Source organism: Bos javanicus, chromosome 18 (assembly GCF_032452875.1).
Source record: "Bos javanicus breed banteng chromosome 18, ARS-OSU_banteng_1.0, whole genome shotgun sequence".
NCBI lineage: Eukaryota > Metazoa > Chordata > Mammalia > Artiodactyla > Bovidae > Bos > Bos javanicus.
In genome coordinates, this window is record NC_083885.1 from 17,192,756 (window position 1) to 17,220,049 (window position 27,294).

General features: G+C 40.4%; 1 protein-coding gene across 2 annotated transcripts in view; it reads right to left on the reverse strand.

The window, feature by feature from the left end:
• The window catches only part of N4BP1 (NEDD4 binding protein 1), a 63,155-nt gene that overhangs the window by 23,887 nt on the left and 11,974 nt on the right, over positions 1-27,294 (reverse strand). For both annotated transcript variants that reach the window (XM_061387114.1, XM_061387113.1), the window contains one exon: positions 1,520-3,213. In XM_061387114.1, coding sequence (XP_061243098.1) covers positions 1,520-3,213 — 1,694 coding nt within the window. The remainder of the gene's footprint in view (positions 1-1,519; positions 3,214-27,294) is intronic.

Below are 27,294 nucleotides of genomic sequence, written 5' to 3' on the forward strand. Positions count from 1 at the left end.
CTTGTGAATTTCTCTGAAAATTTAACAAAAAATAACAAGTATGTAATAAATGCATAATTTAATAATAGTTTTCAATTCATTTTTCAATTTTATCAAGTATTCCTGAAAAATCAGGGGATTAATTGATGTTTTAGAACTCCTAGGAAAGAGGTCATATAAGCATCCAGCAATTCAGGAAAGTACATATGACCCTGAAACAACACAAGTTTGAACACAGGGTCCACTTAAACATGGACCTTTTTTCAAGAGTAAATACTACAGTACTAAAAGATACAGAACAGCTTTATGGAGGGCTGACAATAAAGTTAATTCTGACCATGCAGGGGGTCAACGGCTCCCAACCCCACATCATTAGAGGGCCAACTGTATTTCAACTTCTCCTTCATTCCATGTCCAGGTGCCCCTTTTCTTGAATTGCAGCTACTTAAAATGCTAATCCCTTGGACTACAAAGAGATCCAACCAGTCCATCCTAAAGGAGATCAGTCCTGAGTGTTCATTCGAAGGACTGATGTTGAAGCTGAAACTCCAATACTTTGACCACCTGATGTGAAGAGCTGACTCATTTGAAAAGACCCCGATGCTGGGAGAGATTGAAGGTGGGGGAGAAGGGAACGACAGAGTATGAGATGGTTGAATGGCATCACCAACTCAATAGACATGAGCTTGAGTAAGCTCCAGGAGTTGGTGATGGACAGGGAGGTCTGGCGTGCTGTGGTTCATGGGGTCACAAAGAGTCAGACACGACTGAGAGACTGAACTGAACTGAACTAAAGACATCTTCAAAATCAGTAGAGTGACTGGTTTTGAAAACCAGAGAGAGATTTTACCTAGCAGTTGTTGAAACAGCATGATAAAGATGTCCTTTATCTCAGGGCAAAAAGTTGTATCAAGTGAAACCAAGCAGGCTGAAACCCATCTGAGGTCAAACAGCTGGTTCCCAGTGGGCGGAAACTCTGACTCTGACCCCTACATTCTCCTTATATCAAACTGCCCCTTAGAGTTCTAAGACAGGCTAAATAGAAATGATCATTTAACTTCTTTAACTATACAAACTTTCAGTAAGAGCAGAGGCCCATAAAGAAACTCAAACTGAAGAATTCCTTTGAAAGGAAACTGCTGTCACTCTTATCAACAAAAGTATAACAGAAGTACATCATGCCTATTATCACTGCACATTCTAGGGTAAAGACCTGGCATGTTGTACAGAAAAAGAAAAAGAAATCTCATTTTTGTTTTAAGCTTCATCCTTGTATTCAGAACCCAGTGGTGTTAAGACAGCATTAAGAACCTGAGGATTTAAGTCTCTATACTGCTTATCACTGGGAAATGCAATGTGAAAAGCCAAATTTTCTGTCATTCCCTGTCCTCAGAAATATAGGCTCAGCAGAGTGAAGAAAGAGTCTACAATGCCAGAGAATGGGGTCAACTACACACAGGATAGTTCCTATAAACACTGCAATTCTGAGACACGGCTAAGAGCCCTATTGAAAGCTATAATTTGAAGAGAGTGGACTTACGTAATCGCAACATTGCTTCCATCTATAACAATGTGCTTCAAATCCGTCCTCCCTGGTTCATTTTTTAATTCCAGCTTGTAGGGCACTTTCAGAGTATCTCGAAATCTTTGAACCCCCGTAACTGAGCAATCAATATGCTCAGAAGGTCCCGCCAACCTAGCATCAGTAACTGAAGGTAACAGCTGGGAGAGCGGCATCGGTGGAGAAAGGGGTGGACAGCCGGGCTTAGACTGAGGAGAGCTACAACACCTCGAGCGGTTTTCACAGGCAGACTTCATACTATTTGGAAGCAAAGGTTCTGCTTGCTGCTGCAAACCATTTTCAGGAAAAACCGGAATTCTGGGCTGGTGACTTGAAGCTCCTCTTGAAACAAAACTGACAACTTCTTTGGGACTTGAAGGGACAACAGCGGGTAAAGGGCCATCGGTCTCAAGGTCTATGTTACAAATGTAGTTCTGATTTGAACTCCAGATTTCTTGTTTCTGTTCTACTGGCACTGTTCTGAAAGTATTAATTTTGCAATTTGAGGTACATGGTTTTGATTCAACTCTGAATGGTAACTGAGAAAAATTTTCCACCATATTTTGCTGTGTGTGAGTTTGTGTTTTCTTTGGAGTGGAATCTGCTGTAAGCTCATTTATGCTGCTACAGACACCTTTATTTTTGGTTCTGCTGGTCTCTGGATACACAGTACCAGGTGAAAGTTCTCTGTCTCCTTGGAATCTTTTATTTTCTTTTTCAATTTCCTCCAAGAGTAATAACGGTTCAGTAGATGGCCCATACTCCCTAATGACCTTTTCAACAATTTCTTGGGAATAGCCCATGGTTTTAAAAAAGTTCACGAGAATGTTGTACTCCATTTCCTCAGTAGTGTCTTTTACGTCTGGACTTAAATTTTCGGCCTCAGTAGAAGAATCAGAGACGTCAATGATTACACTTCCAGCTAATGTCTTACCATCATGTAGAAGCTCTCCCTCTTCAACATTTTCCAAAGAAAACTGTTTCTTGGTATGCCTTTCTTCAGAATCAGAAAACCTCCTCTTGTGACAAACTCTGTCTTTGGAAAGTGCCTCTTCATCTGGGGTTACACCATTTATTGGAACAAAAAGTACATCTTGTGAACTAGAAAAGACTGTGTCCATTTGTTTTGTGAGCTCAGAAACGGGAGTCCCCGCTTTATTTCTTGCATCTTCCTGCAAAACAATTTCATCTCTGGAAATAGTCAGCCCTGTGGCAGCATTCTGTGTAAACTCTGCTTGTGCAGAATCTCTAATTTCAACAACATCATCATCTCCTGTTTCAAATAGATTCTCCTCACCTTGGGTGAGTGCCAAGAGTTCTTTTTTCAAGGAAGTGGGTAAAATTAACAAATCCATTGTGTAACTGTCTGCACGGGCTTCAACAAATTGTTTAAATTCCCTTTTTACCTCTGATTCTTTCTGGCTGTTGGGTAGGTTCTCATTATTCTCAAAGAGCTTTACAAACTGCTGAATGTGACTCCGAGCCATGACCACAGCTTCGGCACTTCCCCTGATGCCAAGGAGACCGATGTCGAGAATGCAGAGATCGGCACAGGTGTCCTGAATCAAGCTCTTCAGAAACAGGCTCTGTGCCCCAACAAAAATGCAGTGCATGGCCTTGGGATAACATTCTCTTTCTTCTAGTTCAGGTTCACAGATTCCTTTAATATATTCCTGTAAAGAGAAGATAAGAAATTAGATCAATTTATAAAACCACTTTACAGCACATATTATGTTAGATACAAAATACAAATACCAAACCTTACAAAAGTCAAAAGCCTGCTAATATCTTTGAAAAAAATACCATGTTTTTAAAATAAAAGATATAAGCTGTTTAATTGTTTTCAGAGGAACTGAAAACTCTGCATTTAAGCGTAAAAGGCAGGTATTTGTAACATTTTCAATAGTGTATCTTGCAATGCAATCTTTAGGAGTTTGCCCAGCTGCACAGTTGATAATGACCAAGACTGGATTTATTTACGCCTATAAAGAATAAACATCTTTGCTTGCTACAAGCTGTCATTTATTACTACTATGACATAATTCAGAAAGGAGTTAAGTCAAAGGATTTACTCTAAAACAAACCTTGGCTTTTTCTTTGCGACTATTGTTTCCAGATAAAACAGACTGATTTTTGAAGGCATTTAAAACAAGATCAGTTTAACAACAAAAATTTTTCTAGCTGGCTGGAACAATGTATATACCCTATGTAATTTTATGTCTGTTTTCTGTCATTATTAGATGTAGATCTAAATATAAAGAACCAGAGAATGCTGACTAGTACCACCATTCTCAGATATAAAGCTATAGTTTCTAGTGAAATCCGGTACTGAAAGAGGCCTGTACGAGGTAAGAAAGGGAACTGGATTCTTGAGCAATTTGGTTGCCAGTGGAGGGAGAAGTGTGAATCAAGTAAACATGTGAGCCCTCAGACCCACAGTGGAACACAGTTGTTAGTAACTTGGGCACTGGAGTCAGTTCCCAGGCTCAAATTGCAGCCATACAACTGGTGACCTTGCTCAAGTTACCTAACCCCTCTCAGCCTGGTTTCTGCAACTATGAAAGAAAGAGAGAGAGAGAGACTAGTGCAATTTCAGAGGTCTGTGAAGAAATTCAATTTAATAATGAATGTAAAGTTCTAACAACAGGGTGTCATAAGTGCTTTCCAAACAGTAAAAACACTGTTACTTTAAATTACCAGTGAAAGCTTTCTGGACAGACAGCCTGGGGATACCCAATCTAAACTTTAAACTAAAATTAGATTGGTGTTATCCAAAATGATGCCATTTAAAAGTTCAATCTATGTAGTTATGAGGCTTTACAAACCCGCACCTACCATGTATACGTGTTACCACGGCCACATAACTTCTACTATAATTTATATACAAATGTGTACATATTCCATGCTTAAACAATTAGAATACAAAATTCCTGATGAGGAGATGAAACATAAGGAATACAAGGAAAACAACAAGGGGAAAAGCTCGACCCAAGTAGTATAATGTTCAGTCATGAGTTCTGTACTTCCTTAGGCTCCTTTGGATAAGCCTGGAATATTTGTGGGCTTGTTAGTAAAGAATAAAAATAGCTGATGCTGGACAGAGGAGCCTTAAAAAAAAAAAAAGAACAATTTATTAGAGCTACTTTTGTGAGAGCTGGACTATAAAGAAAGCTGAGTGCTGAAGTATTGATGCTTTTGAAGTGTGGCGCTGGAGAAGATTCTTGAGAGTCCCTTGGACTGCAAGGAGATCAAACCAGTCCATCCTAAAGGAGATCAGTCCTGAATATTCATTGGAAGGACTGATGCTGAAGCTGAAGCTCCACTACTTTGGCTACCTGATGTGAAGAGCTGACTCCTTGGAAAAGACTCTGATGCTGGGAAAGATTGAAGGCGGGAGGAGAAGGGGACGACAGAAGATGAGATGGTTGGATGGCATGACCGACTCAATGGACATGAGTTTGAGTAAACCCCGGGAGTTGGCGATGGACAGGGAGGCCTGGCGTCCTGAAGTCCATGAGGTTGCAAGGAGTCGGACACAACTGAGTGACTGAACTGACTTTTGTACCATGGTAATTGTGTTAAACACAAAATACAGTTATCAACTGTCCTTTTTCCCTAGATGTACAAGCAGTGTTAAATATTAATGTGAGCGTCTTTTTAAGATTTCCAAATGGGCAACATTTTACTATCACTTGTTTGAACTTATGTTGCATGTAGACTGCGGTCTGAAGTTTTTATTTTGAAATTGCAAAGATAACTTTATTTTGAAATTGCAGAGGAAGTTGTAAAGATAGTACATACAAGTTCTGTGTACTCTTTACCCAGTTTCCTCCAATTATTACATAATACATATTAATAACTGCAGTACAAAATCAAAACCAGGACATTTACATTTATACAGTGAGTGCATATAGTTCTATGCCATTTTATCACAAGTATTGCTGTTCAGTCACTCAGTTATGTCTGACTCTTTGCAATCCCATAGACTGCAGCACGCCAGGCTTCCCTGTCCTTCACTATCTCCCAGAGTTTGCTCAAACTCATGTCCATTGAGTCAGTGACGTCATTTAACCATCTCATCCCCTGTCATCACCTTCTCCTCCTGCCTTTAACCTTTCCCAGCATCAGGGTTTTCCCCCCTATTGGGTCAGCTCTTCACATCAGGTGGCCAAAGTATTGGAGCTTCAGCTTCAGCATCAGTCCTTCCAATGAATATTTGAGACTGACTTCCTTTAGGTTTGATCTCCTTGCAGTCCAAGGGACTGTCAAGAGTCTTCTCCAACACCACAGTTTGAAAGCATCAATTCTTTGGCACTCAGCCGTCTTTATGGTCCAACTCTCATATCCATACATGACTAGTAGAAAAACCATAGCTTTGACTATACGGACCTTTGTCAGCTAAGTAATGTCTCTGCTTTTTAATACACTGTCTAGGTTTGTCACAGCTTTTCCTCCAAGGAATAAGCGTCTTTTAATTCACAAGTATAGACTTCATGAAAACACTACTTCAATCAAGATACAGAATTATCACTACAAAGATTTCCTTCATGTTATCCTTTCATAATCACACTTTACTGTACTTCCATCTACTATCCCTACCCTTGGCAACCATTAATCTGTGATTTTGAGAATGTTATATGTGACTTTTGAGACTGGCTTTTTTCACTCAATGTAACACTTTAAAATCCATCCAAGTTGGTGCATGTACCACCAGTTCATTTCTTGTTACCACTGAGTACTACTCTACAACATGGATTATTTACTTGGTTGCATCGAGTCTCAGCCGTGGGACATGGGATTGTCATGTCACGTGGGATCTTTTGCTTCAAGCGGCACAAAGACTCTTCTAGTTGGCGTATGCAGGGCTTAGCTGCTCTGTGGACCTCCCCTGCATTGCAAAGATTCTTAACTAACGGACCACCAGGGAAGTCCTCTTAACTAGTTTTCTAATCATCTGTCTATTGAGGGACATTTCAGTTACTCCTATTTGGGGCTATTACAAATAAAGATGCTCTGAACAATCATGTACAGGTTTTAATGTGGACCTACATTTTCATTTCTCTGAAATAACGCCCAGGAGTGCAACTGTTGGGTGGTATGGTAAGTACATGTTTAGTTTTACAAGGAACTGCCAAAGTATGGTCCAGAACGACTAAACCATTTTATGTTCCTATTAGCAATGTATAAAAGATCCACTTTCTCTGCATCCTTCCCAGAATTTGATATTGCCACTAGCTTTTATTTTAAAAATGCTAGTAAGAGTTTTTCCCATGTAGTTCAGTTAGTAAAGAATCTGCCTGCAACGCAGGCAAGCTGGGTTCGATCCCTGGATCGGGAAGATTCCCTTGAGGAGGGCATGGCAACCCACTCCAGTATTCTCATCTGGAGAATCCCATGGACAGAGGAGCCTGGCAGTCTACAGTCCATGGGGTCCCAAAGAGTCGGACACAACTTAGCAACTAGACCAAACCAGTAAGAGTGCAGTGTATCTCATCATGGTCTTTGCCATTTCCCTAGTGGCAAGTGATGTTGAACATTTTGCATATTCTGTTTACCATCTATAGTCCCTCTTGGGTGAAGTGTTTGCTCATTTCTTTTAGTTCACTTTCTAAAAATGGACTGTGTAGATTTTACTATTGAACTTTGAAAGTTCTTCATGTATTCTAGACATGAATATTTTGTGAAGTACGAGGCTGGCATTTTTCTCTCCTATAGCTTGTGTTTCATCCTCTTAACAGGATCTTTTGTGACGGGAAACATTTTTCATATTAATGAAGTCCGTTTATTGGTTTTTTCTGTTACCAAGCCTTAGGTCCCAAAGACTTCCTGTGTGTTAGCATCTGAAAGTTTTACATTTAAATCTAGAATCCATTTAGAGTTAATTTTAGTATCAAATGCAAGGTTTAAGCCAAGGTTCATGTTTTTGGTTGTGGATATCTAGCTGCTCTAGCATCATTTCCTGAGAAGACTATCTTTTTTCTCTGTTAAGTTGCTTTTGTGTGTTCGTCAAATATCAGCTGGCCATACTTGTGTGGGGCTATTTCTGGGTTCCCAATTCTGTTCCATCAACTTATGAATTTATCCCTTCACCAACATCGCACCAATACCACACAGTATCAACTACTGTAATTATACAATGTCTTCAAATTGGGTAGTGACTGCTCCCACATTTTTCTTCTTTTAAAAGTTATTTTCAGCTATTCTACTTCCTTTGCCTTTCCATATCAAATTTTAACTTAATCTTATTTAGCAATTATGTTCAATTTGCACTTTGAGGATAAATTACATCTGTAGACTCTTGCATGAACATGCTGTCTCTTCATTTCTCTAGATCTTTGCTTTCTTTCATCAGTGTTTCATAGTTTTGAGCATACAAGTCCTATACATGTTTTGTGAGGTTTACACCCAAGCTTTTCATGTTTTTGAGTAACTGAACATGGCACTGCATTTTAATTTTGGTTGCTATGTGTTCACTGCTAATAAACAGGACCATATATCCTGTGACCCTGCTGATCCGATTTCTAATTCCAGGAGTTTTCTATATTCCCTGGGGTTTTCCAGTTAGACAGTTACATCATTTAGATTTTTTTTTTTCTCATCTATATGCCTTTTACTTTCCTACCTTGCTGTCCTAGCTAGAACTTTCAGCACTGTGCCAAAGAGCAGTAATGAGAGGTGGCGTGCTTCTTTTGATCACAATCTATAAAGAAAACATGCAGTCTTTCACCACTAAGTTAGATTTTTGTACATATTCTTTATCATATTAAGGACTGTTGCTGTTCAGTTGCTAAGTTGTGTCTGACACTCTTTGATCCCATGGACTGCAGCACACCAGGCTTCCCTGTCCTTCACTGTCTTCCAGTTTGCATAAATTCACGTCCATTGAGCTGGTGATGCCATTTAACCATTTCATTCTCTGCCGTCCTCTTCTCCTTTTGCCTTCAATCTTTCCTATAGTCAGGGTCTTTTCCAATGTCAGCTCTTTGAAGCAGGTGGCCAAAATACTGGAGCTTCAGCATCAGACCTTCCAATGAGAATTCAGGGTTGATTTCCTTTAGGATTGACTGATTTGATCTCCTTGCAGTCCAAGGGACTCTCAAGAGTCTTCTCCAGCACCACAATTCAAAAGTGTCAATTCTTCAGCACTCAGCCTTCTTTATGGTGTTCCGTACACGACTACTGGAAAAACCACAGCTTTGACTAGAGGGACTTGTGTTGGCAAAGTGATGTCCCTGCTTTTTAAAACACTGTCTACATTTGTCATAGCTTTCCTTCCAACAATCAAGTGCCTTTTAATTCCATGGCTGTAGTCACCATCCACAGTGATTTAGGAGCCTAAGAAAGTAAAATCTGTCACTATTTGTACTTTTCACCCCATCTATTTGCCATGAAGTGATGGGACCAGATGGTACCATCTTATTTTTCTGAATGTTGAGTTTTAAACCAGTTTTTTCACTCTCCTCTTTTGCCCTCATCAGGAGGCACTTTAGTTTCTCTTCACTTTCTGCCATTACAGTACTACCATCTGCATATGCGAGGTTGCTGATATTTCTCCCAGCAATAGTGATTCCACCTTGTGGTTCATCCAGCCCAGCATGTTGTGTGATATACTCTGCATAGAAGTTAAATAAGCAGGGTAATAATTACAGCTTTGTTGTACATCTTTCCCAATTTGGAACCAGTCAGTTGTTCCATGTAGGGTTCTAACTGTTGCTTCTTGACCTGCATCAAGTTTCAAAGGAGGCAGGTAAGGTGATCTGGGATTCCATCTCTTTCAGAATTTTCCACAGTTTGTTGTGATCCACAGAGTCAAAAACTTTAGGGGAGTCAATGAAGCAGATGTTTCTCTGCAATTCCCTTGCTTTCTCTATGATCCAGCGAATGTTGGTAATTTGATCTCTGATTCCTCTGCCTTTTCTAAATCCAGCCTATACATCTGGAAGTTCTTAGTTCATGTATTGTTGAAGCCTAGCTTGAAGGATTTTGAGCATAACCTTACTAGCATGCGAAGTGAGGGCAACTCTACAATAGAACATTCTTTGGCATTGCCCTTCTTTGGGATTGGAATGAAAACTGTCCTTTTCCATTTCTGTGGCCACTGCTGAGTTTTCCAAATTTGCTGGTATGTTGAGTGCAGCAATTTAACAGAATCATCTTTTTGGATTAGAAATAGCTCATCTGGAATTCCATTATCTCCACTAGCTTTGTTTGTAATTATGCTTCCTAAGGCCCTCTTGACGTCATACTCCAGGTCTGGCTCTATCTGACCAACCACACCATCATGGTTACCCTAGTCATTAAGACCTTTCTTGTATAGTTTCTCTGTGTATTCTTGCCACCTCTTCTTTTTCTTGGGGACAGTTTTAGTCATCACCTCCTGTATAATGCTACAAACCTCTGTCCATAGTTCTCAGGCACTCTGTCTACTAGACCTAATCCGTTGAATCTATTCATCACCTCCACTGTATAATCTGGGGTGCCATCTGCTCCTGGGCAGCAGATTGGTCCTAAAGCAGCGAGCGGCAGTGAAGAGGTGAGGTGCCCTCTGCTGCTGGGGAGCAGAATGGCCCAAGATGGCCATCAGCAGTTGTGGGGCTGGGGAGCCCTCTGCTCCTGGGCGTCCTCCAATATTGGCTCCAGCCTTCTCGGGATCCCTTCCCAGCGACTCCAGCAGGGCCTCTGCCTCGGCCCCTAGGTGGCACACTGACCAACACTGAATGGCCAGTGAAGGTTTACACACTCAATAAGGCAGTGGGACAACCAGTGTGCCAGGCATGCCATCTAGCTACGTGGAGTAGCTAAAAGGCATGTCCCTGCTAGTCAGGGCCTGATAAAACGTGGTCCACTGGAGAAGGGAATGGCAACCACTTCAGTATTCTTGCCTTAAAACCCTATGAAGAGCATGAAAAGGCAAAAAGATACGACACTGAAAGATGAACTCCCCAGGCTGGTAGGTGTCCAATATGCTACTGGACGAACCTGCTGGGGAAGAGCAAGAAAACAGCTCCAAAAACAATTAAGAGGCTGAACCAAAGTGATGACAATGCCCAGCTGTGGATGTGTTTGGTGGTGAAAGTAAAAGTTTGATGTAAAGAACCTAGAATGTTAGGTCCATGAATCAAGGTAAATTGGAAGTGGTCAAACAGAATACGGCAAGAGTGAACATCAATATTTTATGAATCAGTGAACTAAAATGGACAGGAATGAGCAAATTTAATTCAGATAACTATTATATCTATTACTGTGCATAAGAATCACTTAGAAGAAATGAACTAACTCTTATAATCAACAAAAAGAGTCCAAAATGCAGTTCCTGGATGCAATCTCAAAAACAACAGAATGATCTCAGTTCATTTCCAATGGAAACCATTCAACATCACAGTAATCCAAGTCTATCCCCTAACCAGTAATGCCAAAGAAGCTGAAGTTGAACAATTCTCTGAGACCTACAAGACCTCCTAGATCTAGCACCAAAAAAAAAAAGATATCCTTTTCATCATGGAGGACTGGAATACAAAAGTAGGAAGTCAAGAGACACCTGGAATAACAGGCATATTTGGCCTTGGAGTTACAAAATGAAGCAGGTCAAAGGCTAACAGTTTTGCCAACAGAACGCACCGGTCATAGCAAACACCCTCTTCCAATAACACAAGAGACGATTCTACACATGGACATCACCAGATGATCAATACCAAAATCAGACTGATTATATTTTTTGCAGCCAAAGATGGAGAAGCTCTATACAGTCAGCAAAAATAAGACCTGGAGTTGACTGTGGCTCAGATTATCAGCTCCCTATTGCAAAATTTAGGCTCAAATTGAAGAAGTAGGGAAAACCACTAGGCCATTCAGGTATGGCCTAAATCAAATCCCTTATGATTATTCGGTGGAGGTAACAAATAGATTCAAGGGACTAGACGTGGTAGACAGAGTGCTGAAGAATTATGGATGGAGGTTTGTACAGGAGGTGGTGACTAAAACCATCCCCAAGAAAAAGAAATGCAAGAAGGTCAAGTGGTTTTCTAAGGAGGCCTTACAAATAGTTGAGAAAAGAAGAAAAGTGAAAGGCAAAGGAGAAAGGGAAAGATATACTCAATTGAATGCAGAGTTCCAGAGAATAGCAAAAAGAGATAAAAAAAGACTTCCGTGAACAAAGCAAAGAAATAGAGGGAAACAATAGAATGGGAAAGACTAGAGATCTCTTCAAGAAAACTGGAGATACTCAGGAAACAGTTCATGCAAAGATCAGCACAATAAAGGACAGAAATACGGCAAGGACCTGAGAAAGGCAAAAGACATTAAGAAAAGGTGGCAAGAATACACAGAAGAAACTGTACAAAAAAGATCTTAACGAACCAGATAACCACAATGGTGTGATCACTCACCTAGAGCCAGACATCCTGGAATGTGAAGTCAAGTGGGCCTTAGAAGCCTCACAAAGAACAAAGCTCATGGAGATGATGGAATTCCAGCTGAGCTATTTCTAATCCCAAAAGATGATGCTGTTAATGTGCTGCACTCAATATATCAAAAAATTTGGAAAACTCCGCAGTGGCCACAGGACTAGAAAAGGTCAGCTTTCATTCAAATCCCAAAGAAGGACAATGCCAAAGATTGTTCAAACTACCGCACAACTGTGCTCATTCCACATGCTAGAAGGTAATGCTCAAAATCCTTCAAGCTAGGCTTCAACAATACATGAACCAAGAACTTCCAGATGTACGAGTTGGATTTAGAAAAGGCAGGGTAAGCAGATCAAACTCCCAATATCCACTGGATCACAGAAAAAGCAAGGAAATTCCAAACAAAATCTACTTTCGCCTCACTGACTATGCTACAGTCTTTGACTCTGTGGATTGCAACAAACTGTGGAAAATTCTGAAAGAGATGGGAATACCAAACCACCTTACCTGCCTCCTGAGAAACCTGTATGCAGGTCAAAAAGCAACAGTTAGAACTGGACATGGAACAATGAATTCATTCAAAATCGAGAGGAGTACATTGAGACTGTATATTGTCACCCTGCTTACTTAACTTCTATGTAGATACATCATGCAAATGCAGGACTGAATGAAGCACAAACTGGAATCAAGATTGCTGGGAGAAAGATCAACAACCTCAGATACAGAGATGATACCACATTAATGGCAGAAAGTGAGGAGGAACTAAAGAGCCTCTTGATGAAGGTAAAATATGAGTGTGCAAAAGCTGGCTTAAAACTCAACATTCAAAAAACTAGGTCATGTCATCTAGTCCCATCACTTCATGGCAAACATATTGGGGAAAAGAGAAAACAGTAACAGCTTTCATTTTCTTGGGCTCCAAAATGACTGGGGACAGTGACTGCAGCCACAAAATTAAAAGACGCTTGTTCCTTGGAAGAAAAGCTATGACAAACCTGGTGGCTTCCCTGGTAGCTCAGTGGGTAAAGCATCTGCCTGCCATGTGGGAGACCCAGGTTCAATCTCCGGGTCGGGAAGTTTCCCTGGAGAAGGAAATGGCAAGCCACTCCACTACTTTTGCCTGGAAAATTCCATGGACAGAGGAGCCTGGTAAACTACAGTCCGTGGGATTGCAAATAGTCGCACACGACTGAGCAACTTCTCTTGACAAACTTAGATAGTGTATTAAAAAGCAGAGACATCACTCTGCCAACAAAGACCTGTGTAGTCAAAGCTATGGTTTTTCCAGTAGTCATGTACAGATTTGAGAGCTGGACTGTAAGGAAGGTTGAGTGCCAAAGAACTGATGCTTTTGAATTGTGGTGCTGGAGAATACTCTCGACAGTCCCTTGGACAGCAAGGTGACCAAACCAGTCAATCCCAAAGAAAATCAACCCTGAATATTCACAGGAAAGACTGATGCTGAAGCTGAAGCTCTAATACTATGGACACCTGATGCGAAGAGATGACTCATTGGAAAAGATCCTGATTCTGGGAAAGACTGAGTGCAAGAGGAGAAGGGAGTGACAGAAGATGAAATGGTTGGTTGGCATCACCAACTCAATGGATATGAGTTTGAGCAAACTCAGGGAGACAGTGAAGGACAGAGAAACCTTGTGTGCTGCAGTTCATGGGTTTGCAAAAAGTCAGACACCACTTAGCAACTGAACAACAGCTACTGTATAATCATAAAGGATTTGTTTTAGGCTGAGTGGCCTAGTAGCTTTCACCACTTTCTTCAATTTAAGCCTGAATTTTGCAGTAAGGAGCTGATGAGCTGAGCCACAGTCAGCTCCATGTCTTGTTTTAGCTGACTGTATAAAACTTTTTCATCTTTGGCTACAAAGAACATAATCAATCTGATTTCAGTACTGACTATTTGGTGATGGTGAAGTCATCTCTAAAAGGATCTCCTGTGTTGCTGGGAAAGGGTTTTTGCTACAACCAATGTGTTCTCTTGACAAAACTCTGTTAGCTTTTGCCCTGCTGCATTTTGTACTCCAAGGCCTGGTATCTCTTGACTTCCTATTTTTGCATTCCAATTCCCTATGATATGAAAAGGACATCTTTTTTTAGTGTTAGTTCTAGGAGGTCTTGTAGGTATTTATAGAACTAGTCAACTTCAGCTTCCTCGGCATTAGTGGTTGGGGAATAGACTTGGATTACTGTGATGAATGGTTTGCCTTGGAAATGAACCGAGATTATTCTGTCACTTTTGAGATTTGTACCCAAGTACTGCATTTTGGACTCTCCTGTTGACTAGGTAGGCTACTCCTTTTCTGCTAAGGGATTCTTGCCCACAGTAGTAGATATAATGGTATCCTATATTCCTTTTTGGCTATGAGTATGAACATGAAACTCAAGTGTTGAAACTTGTTAAATGCTTTACTAAATGCACCGATGTAATCATGTCCTGATTTACTTTTTCAGCCTGTTAGCATGATAGATTGCAGTAACTGATTTTTCAATACTGAACCAGCCTTGCATCGTGGGATAATCACCATTGGGTCATTGATGTATAATTGTTTTGTAGGTTGATGGATTCTGCTTGCTATTATTTTGTACCACCTTTGTTTGGGTATTGAGAAAACACAGACGGCAAATGAATATAGGAGTCTTCACTCCCCTTGTATTTTCTGCACAAGATTGCATAGAGTTGATGTTAACTCTTAAAAACACCTTGCAGATTTCTCTGCTACAACTTGGGCCCAGTAATGTTTTTTATGAGAATTTTTATATTACTAATTCAATTTCCCTAATAGCTGTAAGTCTATTCAAATGATCTGTGATCATATTGGGTAAGTTATGGTAGTTTATACTTTTTTAGGAATTGGCTGATTTCATCTAAGTTGTCAAATTTATCCATGTAAAGTTATAGGATTTCCTTATCTCTGATGTTTGCAGGGACTGTAGTTGACATTTTGGTATCAGTAATTTACGTCTTCTTCGGTATTGCTGAAGTCTGTCAGTTTCATTGATTTTTCCCCCAAGAACAAGCTTGTTATTTAATCAAGTTTATCTATTATTTTCAACTTCATTGATCTCCACTCATTATTTCATTCCATTTGCTTACTTTGGGTTTATTCTACTCATCTTTTTCCAGTTCCAAGAGGTGAAAGTTAAGATTACTGATTTGAGACTTTTCTTCTTTTCTAATTATGTGTTGTATTTCCTTCATCATTGCTTTAGCTACACAGACCTTGTTTCCATAGTGCAGTGGTTATCACATTTGCCTCACATGAAAGGTCCCCGGTTTGAAACTGGGTGGAAACAGACTTTCTCTTTGGGCTTCCCTGGTGGCTCAGAAGGTATAGAATCTGCCTGCAATGCAGGAGACCTGGGTTTGATCCCTGGGTTGGGAAGATCCTCTGGAGAAGGGAATGGCTACCCCCTCCAGTAATCTGGACTGGAGAATTCCATGGACAGAGGAACCTGGCAGGCTACAATCCATGGGGTCGCAAAGCATGGGACACGACTGACCGACTTTCACTTTAGCTACCTCTCACAAATTTTGATATATATTTTCATTTTCTCTTCAGTTCAATGTATTTTAAAATTTCTCTTCAAATTATCCAATATTTGCTGCTGCTGCTAAGTCATTTCAGTCGTGTCCGACTCTGTGCAACCCCATGGACTGCAGCCCACCAGGCTCCTCCGTCCATGGGATTTCCAGGCAAGAGTACTGGAGTGGGGTGCCATTGCCTTCTCCATATCCAATATTTAGAGGTCTGTTATTGAGTTTTTAAGTATCTGGATATTTTCTCATTATCTTTCTGTTATTCTAGTTTGATTCCTTTCTGATCAGAGAACACACTCCATATGATTTGGTTCTTTCAAATTTGTTAGTTGTTTTATGCCCAGGTTAGGTCTATCTTGATATACATTCTGTAGGCCTTGAAAAGAACATGTACTGTGCTGTTGCTGGGCAGAATGCTCTATAAACACTGATTAGAACCTTGCTGGTTAACGGTGTTGCATTCTCCTATATTCTTGCTGATTTTCCGTCTATTGGTTTTATCATTTGTTGAGAAACATGTTGAAGCCTCCAACTATAACTGTGAATATGTCAATTTCTCCTTTCAGTTCTACCAGTTTTTCATCTTTATTTTGCAGTTATATTATTAGGAATATACACATTTAGCACTGCTATGTATTCTCAGTGAACTGACTCTTCACTCTGAAGGGTATTTTGCCTGAATATTTTATCTGTGTATTGCCACTCCAGCTTTCTTTTGATTAATGTTTACACAGTATATTTTACCTTCCTTTTAATTTTAACTCACCTGTATCAATGAAACAAGTTTATCCAAGACATCACATAATTTGGTTGTTTTTTAAATCCATTCTGACAATCTCTTTTTAAATTGGTATGTTTAGACTATTTAATTTTAATGAAATTATTGGTAAGTTTGGATTTAAGCCTACCATTAGTTTTTTTTCAGCCTGTTCTCTATTTTTAATTCCTTTTCCCCTCTCTGGACTTCTTGTGCCTTATACAAACATTTTTTAGTACTACAATTTAATTTATTGCATTCTTTTTTACTGTATCTCTTTACATAGTTTTTATAATAGTTATGTCAACTACAATATACACTTAATTTTCACAGTCCACTTAAAATCAACATTCCACCACTTCAAGAAGAATGTATAAGCCTTACACCCATACTGTTTTTTATTTCCTGTATCTCTATGTGTTTTGACATCTTCGGAGGCCTTTCAGACATGGGGAGAGATTCCCCCACCTCCAGCCAGGGTTAGTTGATTCCTTGGAGTTGTGGGCAGCCTGCTTAGAGCTTCCTTTTCACATACACAGGCCCATTTTCCTTATCTAATTCATATACCAAGCCTTGTAACAATCCAAGGCCAGGTACCAAACAACTAAGGACAGCTGCTATGCCCCAAAGCCAAGAGGAGTTATCCAGACTCGACAGTCCTGCTGTGTCTTCCCCTCACTCCTGCTTCCGCATGTGTGCTCAGTTGCGTGGTTGTACCAACTCTGTGACTCCATGAGCTGTAGCCTGCCAGGTTCCTCTGTCCATGGGACTTCCCAGGCAAGAATACAGAAGTGGGTTGCCATTTCCTTCTCCAGAGGATCTTTTTGACCCAGGGATCAAACCTGCATCTCCTACATTGGCAGGCAGGTTCTTTACCGCTGTGGCACCTGGGATTCTGTCTCCTGGATATTGTCACCCTGCTTATTTAACTTACATGCAGAGTACATCATGTGAAATGCTGGGCTGGATGGCTCACAAGCTGGAATCAAGATTGCCAGGAGAAATATCAACAACCTCAGATATAAATGATACCACTCTAATGGCAGAAAGTGAAGAGGAACTAAAGAGCCTCTTATAAGGGTGGAAAAAGCTGGCTTAAAACTCAACATTCAAAAAAACAAAGATCATGGCATACGGTCCCATCATTTCATGGCAAATAGATGGGGAAAAAGTGGAAACAGTGATGGATTTTATTTTCCTGGGCTCCAAAATCACTGAGAATGGTGACTGCGGTAATGAAATTAAAAGATACTTGCTCCTTGGAAGAAAGGCTATGACAAACCTAGACACTGTATTAAAAAGCAGAGACATCACTTTGTTGACTAAGGTCCATATAGCCAAAGCTTCGGTTTTTCCACTAGTCGTGTATGGATATGAGAGTTGGACCATAAAAGCTGAGTGCCAACAAATTGATGCTTTAGAACTGTGGTGTTGGAGAAGACTCTTGACAGTCCCTTGGACTGCAAGGAGATCAAACCAGTCAATCCTAAAGGAAATCAATCCCAAATATTCATTGGAAGGACTGATGCTGAAGCTGAAGCTCCAATACTTTGGCCACCTGATGTGAAAAGCTGACTCAATAGGGAAAAAAAACCCTGATGCTGGGAAAGACTGAAGGCAGGAGAGGGTGACCACAGAGGATGAGATGGTTTAATGGCATCACCAACTCAATGGACATGAGTTTGAGTAAAGTCCAGGAGATAGTGAAGGAAAGGGAAGACTGGCATGCTGGAGTTGCATGGAGTCGCAAAGAGTCAGACACGGCTTAGCAACTGAACAACAACAGCAACCAAAAATGCCTAGCAAGGGGGAGACACGCTCTCTTTTCTTGGAAAATGTAAGTAATCAAAATCTTCTTTTAACAGCATTGACTTCTCCATGCCATCACTCTGTCACCTCCCTAACTCAAACTCCTACAGGAACTCATCATATGAGTTCCTTTACCCTTGGTCTACCCTCCTTGTTCTCTTGTATGTTATAGCTATCTCATAAATTACACAAGTATAAAGCTGAAATCCTATCAGACAATGTCATAAATTTCACTTTCAACCACTAACTCAAAGAACTCAAGGGGAGACAGTAATCTATTATATTTACCAGATACAGTGTTATCATTTCTGTCTGAAAAGCTTCCTTTAGCAATTCTTTTGTAGCAGGCTACTGGCAATGATTTCTTAGTTTTTTCCTCAGCCAAGAATGCTTTATCATGTTTTATTTTACTTTCATTCTCAAAGAATAATTTCACTGAACAGAGAATTCTTGGTCCTTTTCTTTCACCACTTAAAGAATAATGTGCTACTTCTCTGGCCTCCTTGGTTTCTGATCATTTACTCACTATAGTTGTTCCCTGAACTTTTTTGTCTCGATGCTTTTTTGATTTTTAATATGTCTTCAGTTTTCAGCAGTGTGGTTATGGCATGTCTGGGTGTGGAATTCTTTGAGTTTATTATGCTTGCATTCACAACTTCTTGAATCATTATGTTTACATCTTCTGCCAAATTTGGGAAGTGTTCAGCTATTATTTCTCCAAATATTTTTTTTAGAACCACACTTTGTCCTCTACTCATCTTGTTCAGATTACAAAGTTCACTGAACTCCTCTGTCATCTCCACTTAAAATCTAAGTTCATCCAGAGAGGTGCTATTTAGGTTATTGTAGCTTTCAGTTCTAACCTTTTCATTTGGTTCTTCTTTATGTCTTCTACTTCTTTGCTGAAACTATTTTTCTAATAGCTTTAAGAGTACTTGTGATTAGCCTGTTGAAGCATTTTTATAATACATGTTTTAAATTCTTTGTTAAATAATTTCAACACCTGTGTTGTCTTGGCACTGATGTCCTCTGTCTTCTCTCATGCTGCTGCTGTTGCTAAGTCGCTTCAGTCATGTCCAACTCTGTGTGACCTCATAGACGGCAGCCCACCAGGCTCCCTTGTCCCTGGGATTCTCCAGGCAAGAACACTGGAGTGGGTTGCCATTTCCTTCTCCAATGCATGAAAGTGAAAAGTGAAAGTGAAGTTGCTCAGTCGTGTCCGACTCTTTGCGACTCCATGGACTGCAGCCTACCAGGCTCCTTCGTCCATGGGATTTTCCAGGCAAGAGTACTGAAGTGGGTTCCCATTGCCTTCTCCACTTTTCTCATGAGAGCTGACATTTTCGTGGTTCTTCATATGCCAAGTAATTTTGTATTGTATCCATTTTCAATACTGAGTTCTAGCTCATTTAAATAAATCTGTGATGGAAGTCAGTACTTCTGTTCTAGCAGGTATTCAATCTAGTTAGACTCAGGCTGCAAGAGGTACCCAGTCTTCTGTGAGCTGTGGTTCCAATATCAGTTCATTTTTTAAAGCCTTTGCAGTGCTATTTGTATCTGTCCCACAGGTGTGGTACCCAGTGGCCAATCGGGGACCTGGCTGGTGGTTTTCCTATTAGTTCAGTACTCGAAAGTCTTTGCTGTGCTGACAGGGAGTAGATCCGCGCATGTGTGTAGCTTGGGGATGAGCCTGGGAGATCACAAACAACTATTAGGGAGTCATTTTTCTGAGCTCCTCCCTCTCTGCCATCTTTCTAGTGCTTTCTGGTTCCCTGGGCTCCTCTTTTCAGTCTTCCAGTCAGAAAGCTAGGGCTTTGGTTACCCCATTTGGTTGCACTTCTGGAACTGTGCCTGGGTCCAGCCAAAGGACAGAGAGGGAGAAAAAGCAACAGGACTGGCCCTATCCTCTCAGGACGACAACCCCACCAATCAGAGGGGAAGGTTCTCCTCCCCCAGAATTCTGGCTTCTGCAAGCTACTGCCACCATCATGGATGTTCAGAACCTGGTATCCAATAGAATGAAGAAAAACATTGGAGTATCTATGATATAGACCTTCACATATCATAGATACTCCATTTACTGTCCCTTGAGTTCAAACTGGAGGGCTTCTCCTGGTGCTCTTTTTGTGCCCTAGTGCCCATTTCCGCTTCCAGGTTAGGCTGTACTGAGTCCAGGCTGAGGCATGACAGACGGGTAAAACTGGTACACTCACCAATGGTTTGGTTGTACTGTGAACCATGGTCTTCTTTCCTGCTCTGCCTGCTGTTTACTTTTCAGAGTTCTCAAACAGCTGCTCAGTGCATTTTGTCCAAGTTTTATCACTGTATCAGTATGAGTGGCAGGGTGGAGTCTTACTCAGAACTGGAGTTGCTCCCTGCTGCCTGCTAATATGTAAATGCTGCTGCCTATTTAGCATAAGTAAGGTTGAATTCACAGGCGTCAAATATGCTGAGACTACTATGCAGCTACTGGATAAGAAAAAGTTGGTTACATCCACTCAGCAACAGTGAATCAACCTGGAGAGAAGTTTCTTCTCCAGATAACAGACTTCTAAAACAAATACCCTCTTAAACAAGGGCTGATTCTCTACTTGATCTAAAAAGGCCGCTTATCAACAGATTCTGCCCAGACACAAAGCTTCCAATCGGTTTTTCAGATTTAATATTAAATATTAAAAAACAAAAAACCTGTCAGAAGAAAGTTTGGCAAACATGAAGACTGAAACCAATAAAGTAGAACACAAAATGGAGAGAAAGTAGGTAATTCAGGGTAGAAAAGAAAACTTCAACAAAATTTTAATTAGTGCTTTCAAACAGATGTAAGATGATAATGAATTCACAAAACAGGAATCAAATGTTTTTAAAAAAAAAAAAGAAAAGAAAAATAATCAGAATAAGAGCATTAGCAAATTAAGAATATGATGGCCAGGGACTTTCCTGGTGGTCTAGTGGTTAAGAATCCACCTTCTAAAGCAGGGGACGTGGGTTGATCCCTGGTGGGGGAACTAAGACCCCACATGCTGAGGGGCAACTAAACCTGTGTCACGACTGGAGAGCCCACATGCTGCAGCTACTGAGCCTGTGCGCCTAGAGCCTGTGTGTCAGAGAAAACCCAGTGCAGCCAATTAAAGTCAAATGTTTTTAAAAAGAGTGTAATGGTCAAAATATTAACAGAGTCAATAGAAGAACTGAAAGGCAAAGTGGAAGAGAACCCTCCAAAAGTATCAGAAAAAAATGAGAGAAAAGAAACTTTAAAGGTCTATCAAGGATATCCTAAATCTGAACAACTGGCATTCCAAAAAGACAGGGTGACACTTAATAAAGAAATAACACAAATCATTTCCTTGAACTGAACTATAGAAGACCCCAGGCAAAACTAGTCAAAAAATTACATTAAGTCTTGTCTGGAAGCCAATGCACCCAAATCCCACTTTGAAAGGGTCCAAAGAGTATCCAAACATGATGAGTTTTTAAAGGTTCACTAGAGAAAAACCCTGGGTGCAGGGTGGGAACAGGACATGCATAAGAGAATGACCATCAGAATGTCAAATTCTCAATAGCAATTCTGGAAAATCAGGGGGAAAAGGTTAACAGTGCATTCAAAACTCTAAGGAAAAATGATTTTCAGTCTATAATGTCCACATTACATACCAAATATAAAGCAGAATAAAAACATTTCTAGCATGCTACAGGCTGAAAAAATTACTCCCACAGATTCTTTTCTTGAGAAACTATTTTAAGATGAAGGCCACCAAAAACATGGGAGATGGAGTAATTAGTAAATTCCATCCAAGAGTAGAATAGAAGTCCACAGATTACAGCCGTGCAGCAGATAAGATGTGCAACCAGCTGACTGGAGGAGGGAAAAGGGCTCTAGGGGTGTTCTCCTGGAAAAAGAGACTCAAAGAATAGTTGCTATAAAGGAATATTTATAAACTATTAGAGATGCACTTAAAGCAAATTTCCTAAGTAGATGAGAAACGGACAGATAAAAATCCTAAGAAAAAGGCTAAATCAGAAAGAGAACATAATGTAATAGATATAAAACTTGCCCTTGCAATGAGTAGTATTCATATATCATAATTATATAAGCTTGCTTTAAGTGAAAAAAAAAAAAAGAAAAAAAAAGTTGGTGTCTTAGTCTGTTTGAGCTGCTGTAACAAATACCACAGATTGGGTGGCTTATAAACAACGGAAATCTATTTCTCTCAGTTCTGGAGGAGGCTGGAAGTCCAACATCAGGGCGCCACCACGGTCAGGTGAGGGCCCTCTTTCAGACTGTGGACTTCGTGTCCTCATGTGGCGAAGGGCAGTGGAGCTCTCTCAGGCCTATTGTCTAATGGTATTAATCTCATCCATGGGGGTTCTGTCCTCATGACCCAATCACCCGCCAAAAGCCACTCTCCTATCATCACAGCGGGCATTAGAATTTCAACATTCATTAATTTTGAGGAGACACAAATATTCAGACCAGAGCAACTGAGCAAATGGATCTGGTTTTTGCTTCATCATTTTTCTTAAAGAAAGTGAATAATGTCCAATACTGATAAGAAATAGCAGTATATTATTCATAATTATTTAGGTAAACATCAGAGCAAATAGCTAAAAACAGTAGATGCCATTAGGAAGTTGGGAGTAGGGAAGAAACAAAGGGACTGCTATTCTTCACCATAAAAACTTTCAGTAATATCTGATTTATTTTACCCATGTGCAAATATTATTTTATTACCCTCCCTTCTTCCTAATTTTATTTCAAAAATTTAAAAGTGGATGTATAACATGCTCAGATGCTGTATGACAAGATTACAGAGGGCCTCAGGAGGGCTCCTGTTGTGTAAGCGCTAGGAAGGCTGGCAGAGACATGCCAATAGAAGTAGAGCTGTCTGACGTTATCCCCAAATAACCAAAACTATTAATGCAAGACTAACTGCATAGGCTTGAGGAAGAACTGTGCTAGGAGCTAATGTGATAGCTTCACCTACCCAAAACTCCTTTCTGTTTGGGTATTTCCCAAGAGGAAGGAGTAGTTATCCTTGAGATTCAGACTCAATTTTTTTTTCATAAATAATTTACTCTTGGGAAATTACTAAGTAGCAACAATTGATTTTTATACTCCAGGAGTGAGAAATAATGTATACAGGCATACAGTGTTATCACATTCTAGACGTTTGGCCATCAGCTGTATTGATAATAAAGACTCTGTGGATCCAAGCAGTCATCATTTCCATTTGACTGTATTTGGCATCCGAACATCTCAGTGTTAGTCAAAAACTGTTTTCTTCCATCCTATAGTGTTAATACTGTTTTACTTTACTCAGGCTTTTAAGGAAAAAGGGGGGGGAGGAAGAGTATATAATATAATAATATATACAATAGTAACTTCCCTTGCATATGGCAAAATGGATTTCTATTATTCTACTTTCTACAAGTTCAGTTCTTCTTAACTCGATCATAACAATTCATGGATCGGAGAAGCTCCTGGCAACCCCTGCTACTCACAACAGCTAAAAACAGAAAGGATCAAAGTGGCTGTTCCAGAGTATGTGTGCCCTGGGGAAAGGGTTCTTGGCACCACTGTTCACCAGCTACCATCTCTTATTATGGGCACACACTTGAAGGACTTTATCAGCTTGTCTCCCAAATCACATACGGTTGAATAAAAGTATAAAAGGAACAGCATAGGGTGCTACCTGCACAGCATGCAACAGCGAATAATTGACAGCACAGGTGCAAAAATAAGGAAGACACAACGGTTGAAAAACGTAGCAACGTGGGATCATCTGTCATGAGTGCAGAGCTGACACACTCTGGCAGGTGCCAGGAGTGTAACTGTACCCTGGCACAATATAACAGAAGATACACAAGTCAACCACACACCAGTGAGGAAGGAGAAACTATGCAGGCAACGAAGCTTTAATATACTACAGGCAGAGCTCTAAAATCGTTCCAATCAGCAGTTCTCTACTTTGGCTGTACACTTAAGGATTCTAAAGATTTCTTGTAACTCAGGATGCTCCTGCATAAATGGTGCTGTATGTTATCTGTAAGAGAAAAGAAGGGAGGAAGAGTAATATTTTTAGACACTGACACATGATTCCTACAGAATATATGTAAATTAGAAGCATTAAAATGCCTTGAGGAAAACAAACATTTAATATAAATACGTACAAATCTCTAATGGGTCATGATGGAGAGTTCTGACAAAATGTGGTCCACTGGAGAAGGGAATGGCAAACTATTTCAGCATTCTGGCCTGGAAAATTCCATGGACTGTATAGTCCATGGGGTCACAAAAAGTTGGACACGACTGACTGACTTTCACTTTCTTCTAACAACACAAGAGATAATTCTACACATGGACACCACCAGATGGTCAATATCAAAATCAGACTGATTATATTCTTTGCAGTCGAAGATGGAGAAGCCCTATACAGTCAGCAAACATAAGACCAGGAGCTGATTGTGGCTCAGATCATAAACTCCTTATTGCAAAATTCAGACTTAAACTGAAGAAAGCAGGGAAAAACATCAGACCATTCAGGTATGAGCTAAATCAAATCCCATATAATTATACAGTGGAAGTGACAAATAGATTCAAGGGATTAGATCTGATAGAGTGCTTGAAGAACTGTGGACAGAGGTTTGTGACACCGTACAGGAGGCAGTGATCAAGACCCCAAGAAAAAGAAATGCAAAGAGGCAAAATGGTTGTCTGAGGAGGCCTTACAAACAGCTGAGAAAAGAAGAGAAGGTAAAAGCAAAAGAGAAAAGGAAAGCTATACCCATCTGAATGCACAGTTCCAAAAAATAGCAAGGAGAGATAAGAAAGCCTTCCTGAGTGATCGATGCAAAGAAATAGAGGAAAACAATAGAATGGGAAAGACTAGAGATCTCTTCAAGAAAAGCAGAGATACCAAGGGAACATTTCATGCAAAGATGGGCACAATAAAGGACAGAAACGGTATGGACCTAACAGAAGCAGAAGATATTAAGAAAAGGTGGCAAGAATACACAGAAGAACTATACAAAAAAAGATCTTAATGACCCAGATAACCAAGACGGTGTGATCACCAAGATGGTGTGATCACTCATCTAGAGCCAGATATCCTGGAGTCTGAAGTCAAGTGGGCCTTAGGAAGCATCATTACAAACAAAGCTAGATGGAATTCTAGCTGAGGTATTTCAAGTCCTAAAAGATGATGCTGTTAAAGTGCTGTACTCAGTATGCCAACAAATTTGGAAAACTCAGCAGTGGTCACAGGACTGGAAAAGTTCAGTTTTCATTCCAATCCCAAAGAAAGTCAATGCCAAAGAATGTTCAAACTACCACACAACTGCATTCATCTCACACGCTAGCAAAGTAATGCTCACAATTCTCCAAGCGAGGCTTCAACAGTATGTTAACCGCGAACTTCCAGATGTTCAAGCTGGATTTAGAAAAGGCAGAGGAACCAGAGATCAAATTGCCAGAGATCAAACTGATCTGCTGGATCACTGAAAAAGCAAGAGAGTTCCAGAAAAACATCTACTTCTGCTTTATTGACTACGCCAAAGCTTCTGTGTGCATCACAACAAACTGTGGAAAACTCTTAAAGAGATAGGAATACCAGACTACTTTACCTACCTCCTGAGAAATCTGCACACAGGTCCAGAAACAAGTTAGAACTGGACATGCACAATGGACTGGCTCAAAACTGGGAAAGGTGTACATCAAGGCTGTATACTGTCACCCTGCTTATTCAACCTATATGCAGAGTACATCATGCAAAATGCCGGGGTGGAAGAAGCACAAGCCAGAATCAAGATTGCCGGGAGAATCATCAATAACCTCAGATATGTAGATGACACCACCCTTACGGCAGAAAGCAAAGAGGAACTAAAGAGCCTCTTGATGAAAGTTAAAGAGGAGTGAAAAAGTCGCCTTAAAACTCAACTCAAAAAACTAGGATCATGGCATCCAGTCCCATCACTTTATGGCAAACAATTGGGGAAATAATGGAAACAGTGAGACTTTATTTTCTTGGGCTCCAAAATCATTGCAGATGGTGACTGCAGCCATGAAATTAAAACATACTTGCTCCGTGGAAGAAAAGCTATGACAAACCTAGACAGCGCAGTCCATCTAGTTAGCCAAAGCTATTGTTTTTCCAGTAGTCATGTATGGATGTGAGAGTTGGACCATAAAGAAAGCTTAGCACTGAAGAACTGATGCTTTTGAACTACGGTGTTGGAGAAGACTCAAGAGTCCCTCGGACTGCAAGGAGATCAAACCAGTCAATCCTAAAGGAAATCAATCCTGAATATTCATTGGAAGGACTGATGCTGAAGCTGAGGCTCCAATACTTCGGCCACCTGATATGAAGAGCTGACTCACTGGAAAAGACCCTGATGCTGGGAAAGATTGAAGGCAGGAGGAGAAGGGGACGAGAGAGGATGAGATGGTTGGATGGCATCATGACTCGATGGACATGAGTTTAATCAAGCTCTGCAAAGTGGTAATGGACAGGGAAGCCTGGTGTGCTACAATCCATGGGTAGCAAAGAGTCCAAACACGACTGAACAACTGAACTGACTGACAAATCTGTAACAGGTTAAGGTAACATTTTAACCTGTTAAGATAACATGTCTCTATCTGATGAGCAACATTGATAATACTGCTAGAGAATTAAAATAACCATTTTAACCATTTTTCCCAGTGCATTTCCAACATTTGCTTTCCGTTCCATCTTTCTTCTCAATTTGATTTCTGAAATGTCTACAAGTTCTTCCCCAGGAGGAGCACCTGAATTGCCCTGCAAAGACTTCCTTGCATGCTCACTCTGAGTGTACTTCTAGGGACAGTGCTAGGAGCCACATTCACCCTAGTGCTCACCCCCATTACAACTGTAAGTCTCTCAAATGCTACAGCTTCCAAAACTGTCAGTTCTCCTGAGCAATTTAATCTTCACTCTTAACCAAGTAAGCTCTTTGGGTCTCCAATGTCATTTCTGTCACTCTCCTTACTCTTAGTAAATGAGCCGGGAATGTATGAATTCCTTTGACTGCCTCTCTGCTTTCATCTAAACATTCTACCTTTCATAAACCCTTCTCCTTTTTTCTCCTTCAAAGTCATGCCATTTTCTTAGACCTTGATTCATCACTCCCCCTTCATCTACCCACCCATGTCCCTCTGTCTACAAACCAGCGTGGGTCTCCTTGATCCTAAAAAAAACCCACTTCCTTCAGCCCA